The sequence below is a fragment of the Sorghum bicolor genome, chromosome 2, assembly GCF_000003195.3.
Source record: "Sorghum bicolor cultivar BTx623 chromosome 2, Sorghum_bicolor_NCBIv3, whole genome shotgun sequence".
NCBI lineage: Eukaryota > Viridiplantae > Streptophyta > Magnoliopsida > Poales > Poaceae > Sorghum > Sorghum bicolor.
The window spans coordinates 35,687,646-35,695,911 of record NC_012871.2 but is presented as its reverse complement, the minus strand read 5'-3'; the positions used below and the strand labels follow the sequence as shown (position 1 = coordinate 35,695,911).

The window sequence follows — 8,266 nt, the reverse complement described above, 5'->3', positions numbered from 1 at the left end:
AGAACTGTGTGCAGCACACCAAAAAGGGGTTTGGGCAGCAACAAGTTTTCGGTTGGTGCAAATTGGTGATCATCTATCCACTTACTACATCTCATTCCTTTCTTTGTGCATCCTTTCCTTTATATTCAGCAACTTCTGTTCTTGGATTATTATTTGGTTTTGCATCACTACATTTCAGTGCATTCCACTAACATATTACCCCACCAAGCTCCACTTAAAGCACCGTGAGTTGTTGCACCGTCGTCGCTGTTACAATTACTCTTCCCTACAGATCGCAGCCCCGGTTCTTGCTCTTTTCAGGGAGAGAAAGAACTTGTTTTGTAAGTGGTGAGGGAGTGATTCCACATATATATTGTCCTTTTTTTTTCTCCTCTACTAACATGGCAGGACGTGGAGATGGTGCCGCTGTTTCGGTGGAGGAATTTCAGGAGTTGCGTACACAAATGAATGATTTGGTGCAGCAGCTCCAAACTCTCCAATTGAACATACCACGTCGAGAACCGCCACCAAATGAGGATGATGATATTGACGAGGAGGATGAGCCACCGCGTCGTCCCGCTGGTCGTGGACGTGGCGGGCGTGGTCATGGTCTTCTTAATTTTGGTCGTGCTCGGCGCATTCCTGTTCGAGGTGGACGAGATTATGATGGTGATGATGATATGTTGTCTGACATGGATGATCATCGCCATGGTGGCCATCGTGGTTATCGTGACCGCCACCGTCGCCTTGATGATGATGGTTTAAGCAAAGTGAAAGTGTCTATTCCAAAATTTAATGGAAAAGAAAGTGCTGATGATTATTTTGAGTGGGAGACTAAGGTTGAACAGATCTTTGATTTGTATCCTTATCCTCCTGTCAAGAAAGCAAAGCTTGCTGCAATTGAGTTTTCAGGCTATGCAATCACTTGGTGGAATCAAGTGTGTACTGAACTCCGACGCGCTGGACATGATCGTATTACTTGGGAAGACATGAAGAGGGAAATGCGACGTCGTTTTGTTCCTGCATATTACTCTCGTGATCTACATTTGAAGCTAAAACGTCTTGTGCAAGGTACTCGTACTGTTGATGAATATTTTCAAGAATTGGAAATGTGTTTACTTCGTACAGGGATAACTGAAGATGAGGAATCCACAATGGCTCGATTTCTGGTTGGCCTCAATAAGCCCATTGCTGATAAAGTGGATATGACAAAGTACACATGTCTCACTGAGTTGGTACATTTTGCAAAAAGGGCAGAACGACAACTTGCTGGATCTTATAAAGATCGTGCTTCATTTTCAGCTCATAATAGTGCTACTTCATGGCGCCAGTCACAGCAGCACGGGTCAGGGGTGCACACACCTTCATCTCGTGCAACTTCTTCCAAACATTTTGATTCCAAAGGCAAAGCTGTAAGCTCTACTCAGTCCAGCTCCTCTGCTACTGCAGCCCCAAGGCATACAAGCAAGATTGAGTGTTTTAAGTGTGGTGGTCATGGGCATAAGCAAGCTGAATGTCCGAATCGTCATACGATTATTGCCCTTGCTGATGGTTCATATGATTCACAAAGTGAAGAGGAGGACGAGTTTCACAATGTCTTTGCAGATCATACTCTTGACACTTGTGAGTATTCAGCTGAGGATGGTACTTTTGAGCTAGGTCTGAATTGTTTAGCTATTCAACCTATTCTAACTTTTGCTCCCAGTGACATGATAGAAGATGTTATTTCTCCATATTCTAATGAGATTACTAGTGCTGATTTTGATGAGTTGCTTGCTGATTTTCCTGATTTGGAGCCTTCTAAAATGAATAGATCATCTCCTTATTTGGTGGTTAGAAGAGTTCTTTCCACTCAGTTTGTTGCTGCTGAACAAGGACAACGTCATAATTTGTTTCAGTCCCGATGCAAAGTGAAAGGTCAAGTGTGTCGTTTCATCATAGATGGTGGGAGCTGCAATAATATTGTTAGTGTCTTGCTTGTTGAGAAGCTTGGCCTACCAACACGCCGCCATCCACACCCTTACCATATGCAGTGGCTGAATAATTCAGGGACAGTGAAGGTCTCATCCATGGTTCGTTTGTCTTTCTCCATTGGTGACTATCATGGTGAGGTTGATTGTGATATTGTACCCATGCAAGCATGCCATTTGCTGTTGGGTCGTCCATGGCAGTTTGATGTGGATTCGGTGCACTTTGGGCGGTCTAACAAGTATACTTTCATCCACAACGACAAGAAGGTGGTTCTTGTTCCATTATCTCCAGAAGAGATCTATGCTTCAGATGTGGCTCGCATGAAAAAAGAAGAATCTGACAAAAGAAAATTGAGTGAGGCTGCCAACACTAGTAAGGGAGAGACTTCTAACCAATCTAGCCACATAAAGCCTCTTTCCACTACAAAACAACACCACCAAAATGAGTGCTTATTTGTGAGCAGGAGTGATTTGAGAGAAGTGAGGAACACCACAGCCCCATTCTTTGTGCTCTTGCACAAGGAGGTCCTACTTTCAACTAACGATTTACCTTCATCGCTGCCTAGTGCTGTTCTTGATCTCTTACAGGACTTTGAAGATGTTTTTCCTGATGAGGTACCAGCTGGCCTTCCTCCACTCCGTGGTATTGAGCATCAAATCGATTTGGTACCTGGAGCTTCTCTTCCCAATCGTCCAGCCTACCGTGCTAATCCTGAAGAAACCAAAGAAATTCAGCGACAGGTAAAAGAGCTTTTGGACAAAGGGTATGTTCGTGAATCTCTATCACCTTGTGCTGTTCCAGTACTTTTGGTCCCTAAGAAAGATGGATCTTGGCGCATGTGTGTCGATTGTCGTGCCATTAATGCTATAACTGTACGATATCGCCATCCCATTCCTAGGCTTGATGACATGTTAGATGAATTGAGCGGCTCAACTATTTTCACCAAGATTGATTTACGCAGTGGCTATCACCAAATTCGCATGAAAATTGGTGATGAATGGAAGACAGCATTTACAACCAAATTTGGCTTGTATGAATGGCTTGTGATGCCCTTTGGCTTGACAAATGCTCCTTCAACTTTTATGCGCTTAATGAATCATGTTTTACGAGCTTTCATTGGCAAGTTTGTAGTTGTTTATTTTGATGATATTCTGATCTATAGCAAATCATTTGATGAACATCTTGATCATATCCATCAAGTACTTGCTGTTTTGAGGGAAGAGAAATTGTATGCCAACATTGCTAAGTGCACATTTTGCACAGATCGTGTTGTTTTTCTTGGTTTTGTTGTGACTGCAGATGGCATCCAGGTTGATGAAGAGAAGGTTAAGGCAATAAAGGATTGGCCTACTCCTACAAATGTGAGCCAAATTCGAAGTTTGCATGGTCTTGCAGGTTTCTATCGACGATTTGTTAAAGATTTCAGCACGATCGCTGCACCACTTAACAACTTGACAAAGAAGGATGTTCCATTCAAATGGGGAGATGACCAAGAGCAAGCCTTTGTAGAGTTAAAAAGAAAGCTTTGTGAAGCACCACTGCTGCAGCTACCTAACTTCGGTAAGACTTTTGAGATTGAATGTGATGCAAGTGGTATTGGCATTGGAGGTGTGCTACTTCAAGAAGGTAAACCTATTGCCTACTTTTCTGAAAAGTTAAATGGTCCACATCTGAATTATTCTGTCTATGATAAAGAGCTTTATGCCTTAGTTCGAGTTTTGGAAGTTTGGCAACATTATTTGTTACCTAAAGAATTTGTCATCCATTCTGATCATGAAGCTTTGAAATATTTAAAAAGTCAAGGCAAACTGAATCGTAGACATGCTAAATGGATCGAGTTCATAGAAACATTTCCGTATGTTGTTAAACATAAGCGTGGTAAAGATAACAATGTTGCAGATGCTTTGTCAAGAAGGTGTGGTTTGGTTACACAATTAGATACAAAAGTGCTTGGTTTGGAATCCATTAAAACACTCTATGCAACTGATTCTGATTTTAAAGAACCTTTCTCTCATTGCATTGCTGGAAAAGGCTGGGACAAGTATTATGTACATGATGATTTTTTATTTCGAACTAACAAACTATGCATTCCAGCCTGCTCGATTCGTCAAGTTCTTTTACAGGAAGCACATGCTGGTGGCTTAGCTGGTCATTTTGGCATCAAAAAGACATTGGACATGCTCTCTGATCATTTCTTTTGGCCACATATGCGACGTGATGTTCAACGACATGTCGAGCGCTGCATAATCTGCTTGAAAGCTAAGTCCCGCCTTAATCCCCATGGTCTCTATACTCCATTACCAATCCCAACTGTACCTTGGGAAGATATATCCATGGATTTTATTCTGGGATTACCAAGGTCTCAGAGGGGGAGGGACTCTATCTTCGTTATTGTTGATCGCTTCTCAAAAATGGCACATTTTATTCCATGTCACAAGAGCGATGATGCTTCACACGTTGCTGATTTGTTTTTCAGGGAGATTGTTCGTTTACATGGAGTGCCAAAGACTATTGTTTCAGACCGAGATACAAAATTCCTGAGCTATTTTTGGAAGACATTATGGGCTAAACTTGGCACGAAGTTGTTATTTTCCACCACTTGTCACCCACAAACGGATGGGCAAACTGAAGTTGTCAACCGTACCCTGTCCACCATGCTGCGTGCCGTGCTAAAAAAGAATTTGAAGCAGTGGGAAGAATGTCTTCCACATGTCGAATTTGCTTATAATAGGGCACTACATTCCACAACAAATTTTTGTCCATTTGAAATTGTTTATGGTTTTAAGCCACATACTCCCATGGATCTTTTGCCTTTACCATTACAGGAACAAGTTAACTTGGATGCAGCGAAGAGATCCAACTTTATCAAGAAGCTACATGATGAGACAAGAAGAAATATTGAGAAGAAATCAGCACAATATGCAAAGCAAGCGAACAAAGGTAAGAAGAAGGTTACATTTCAGCCCGGTGACCTCGTGTGGTTGCATCTACGCAAGGATCGATTTCCCCAACAACGTAAGAGTAAGTTATCACCTAGAGGTGATGGTCCATTCAAGGTTCTAAAAAAGATAAATGATAATGCATACAAAATTGAGCTGCCACCTGAATATTCCAATGTTAGTCCAACATTCAATGTCAAAGACTTGCTTCCATTTGTTGGTGAGCCTGAGTCGAGGACGACTCCTTCTCAAGAGGGGGAGGCTGATGAGGACATCCCTAGCATTCATTCATCTTCAAATGAAACTCCACTTGATATAAGTGGTCCAATTACAAGAAGTAGAGCTAAACAATTGGAGAAGGAAATTCATTCTCAGGTGAACGCTAACCTTATGTTTAATAATCAGTTTATGTTGAATGATCCTATACTTTTGAGTTCTTGTTTCAATGTCCTTAGGAATGATGGAGGGTATGAACCAGCATGGGATGAAGATGGATTCAAGCCTTTGGACATCTGAACCAAGAAGCCTATCGTGTGCATAAATAAAATGGTGGTTCATTACTTCTGCATGAGAAGGCAACCAGAAGCTAGATGGCTGACCCATGGTACAAATTCCAAGCATCACCACGGACAGAATACAAGGAGTTACGTGGCATTCTACAGATGGATGAAAGCATCTTTAAGTCTATGTTGCAGCCCATCAAACGGTTCATTATTTAGACTTCCCAATAAAGAGTTATGCTCATTTTAGTAACTGCTGCCAGAAGCTGAGAAGACGCGCGAACCAGCCACGAAATCCACTAGTGGATGTGCATGCTGTCATGTATTCAAAGCTGAACGCCCCTATCTATATATATCTCTTGTACTAGACAATGAAAGGACACATCTTGCTTGGTTAAAATTCAGAATACACAAACTCGTGGAGTTTTGTTTATGCGTGAGTCTTGAGAGGCTTGCAAAACTTGTTCTTTCGATTCCTGAGGGAGTTGTAGAACGCCGAACTGCGGTTCATCCAGTTTGTGCCTTCACGTCTATACGGCGTGATTGCGTGGGCTGTTCGTCGGTACGTGGAAGGGTGATTGTCTCGGTAGTTCGTCGCGTGGACAGCCTCGCGGTGCACTGCCTCTTCACCAGGTCACGCAGCGACAAGTTATCAAGTTCGCGAATCCTACGAGAAGATCGGGCCACAACGACTTGTCTCACGCTATCCCTAGGCGTGAGCATATCATGTTAGGAAATCTATTTGGACGCACCCAATGGAACTCCTAGATGACGTGTGTCATATGGAATCTCGTTTCGGTCGGTTTGGAGATAATGTTAGTTTTGGTGCAAGATAGGTGCATAGTTTGTGCCAAATGCACCATAGTCTAAGAAACCATTTTTGACGCACCTGTTTGTACTCCTAGATGAAGAGGCTCAAGTGGAAGCTCAGTTTGGTCTGTTTGGAGATAGTGCTAATCTTGATGCAAGATAGGTGCATGGTTTGCATGGAACATACCATATGCTTGGAAAATCAATTTGGATGCACCCGATGGAACTCCTCGATGACGTGTGTCATATGGAATCTCGTTTTGGTCTATTTGGAAGCAGTGTTAGTTTCGGTGCAAGATATGTGCATGGTTTGCGCCTAATGCACCATAGTCTAAGAAACAATTTTGGAAGCACCTGTTGGTACTTCGGTGAAGAGGCTCAAGTGGAAGCTCGGTTTGATCTATTTGGAGATAGTGCTAATCTTGATGCAAGATAGGTGCATGATTTGCAAGGAACATACCATATGCTTAGAAATCAGTTTGGACGCACCCGATGGAACTCCTAGATGACGTGTGTCATATGGAATCTTGCTTCGGTCCGTTTGTAGACATTGTAAGTTTTAGTGCAAGATAGGTGCACAGTTTGCACCTAATGCACCATAGTCTAAGAAACCATTTTGGATGCACTATTTGGTACTCCTGGGTGAAGAGGCTCAAGTGGAAGCTTGGTTCGATCAGTTTGGAGGTAGTGCTAATCTTTCTGCAAGGTAGGTGCATGGTTTGCATGGAACATACCATATGCTTGGAAATCAATTTGGATGCACCCGATGGAACTCCTTGATGACGTGTGTCATATGGAATCTCGCTTTGGTCGATTTAGAGACATTGTTAGTTTTGGTGCAAGATAGGTGCACAGTTTGCACCTAATGCACCATAGTCTAAGAAACCATTTTGGACACACTTGTTGGTACTCCTAGGTGAAGGGGCTCAAGTGGAAGCTCGGTTCAGTCTGTTTGGAGATAGTGCTAATCTTGATGCAAGATAGGTGCACGGTTTGCATGGAACATACCAAATGCTTGGAAATCAATCTGGACGCACATGATGGAACTCCTAGATGACGTGTGTCATACAAAATCTTGCTTTGGTCTGTTTGGAGATAGTGTTAGTTTCGGTGCAAGATAGGTGCAAGGTTTGCACATAATGCAGCATAGGCTAAGAAACCATTTTGGACACACCCGATGGTACTCCTAGTTAAAAGGCTCAAGTGAAAGCTCGGTTTGATCTATTTGGAGATAGTGCTAATCTTGATGCAAGATACAAGCACGGTCCGCATGGAACGTACCATATGCTTAGAAATTAATTTGGACACACCCGATAGAACTCCTTGATGACGTGTGTCATATGGAACCTCGCTTTGGTGTGCTTAGAGATAGTATTAGTTTCGGTGCAAGATATGTGCACTGTTTGCGCCTAATGCACCAAAGTCTAAGAAACCATTTTGGAAGCACCTGTTGGTACTCCTAGGTGAAGAGGCTCTAGTGGAGGCTCGGTTCTGTCTGTTTAGAGATAGTGCTAATCTTGATGCAAGATAGGTGCACGATTTGCATGGAACATACCATATGCTCAAAAATCAATTTGGACGCACTAGATGGAACTCCTAGATGACATATGTCATATGGAATCTCACTTTGGTCCGTTTAGAGACAGTGTTAGTTTCCGTGCAAGATTGGTGCACAGTTTGCATCTAATGCACCATAGGATAAGAAACCATTTTGGACACACCCGATGGTCCTCGTAGGTCAAGGGGCTCAAGTGAAAGCTCGGTTTGGTCTGTTTGGAGATAGTGCTAATCTTGATGCAAGATAGATGTACGGTTTGCATAGAACATACAATATGCTCAGAAATCAATTAGGACGCACCTGATATAACTCCTTGATGATGTGTGTCATATAGAATCTTGCTTCGGTTTGTTTAGAGACAGTGTTAGTTTTGGTAGAAGATATGTGCACGGTTTACGCCTAATGCACCATAGGCTAAGAAACCATTTTAGACGCACCCGATGGTACTCGCAGTTGAAGAGGCTCAAGTGGAGGCTCGATTTGGTCTGTTCGGATATAGTGCTAATCTT

The 8,266-nt window shown here is 42.6% G+C and overlaps 1 protein-coding gene across 1 annotated transcript in view; it reads left to right on the top strand.

The window, feature by feature from the left end:
• LOC110432673 overlaps positions 389–8,266 on the top strand; it is a 55,670-nt gene continuing 47,792 nt past the window's right edge. The window contains exons 1-6 of the mRNA XM_021453454.1: positions 389–1,564; positions 1,793–2,160; positions 2,536–2,790; positions 3,214–3,875; positions 3,993–4,781; positions 4,914–5,239. Of these exons, the coding sequence (XP_021309129.1) occupies positions 444–1,564; positions 1,793–2,160; positions 2,536–2,790; positions 3,214–3,875; positions 3,993–4,781; positions 4,914–5,239 (3,521 nt within the window). The 5' untranslated portion in view covers positions 389–443. The remainder of the gene's footprint in view (positions 1,565–1,792; positions 2,161–2,535; positions 2,791–3,213; positions 3,876–3,992; positions 4,782–4,913; positions 5,240–8,266) is intronic.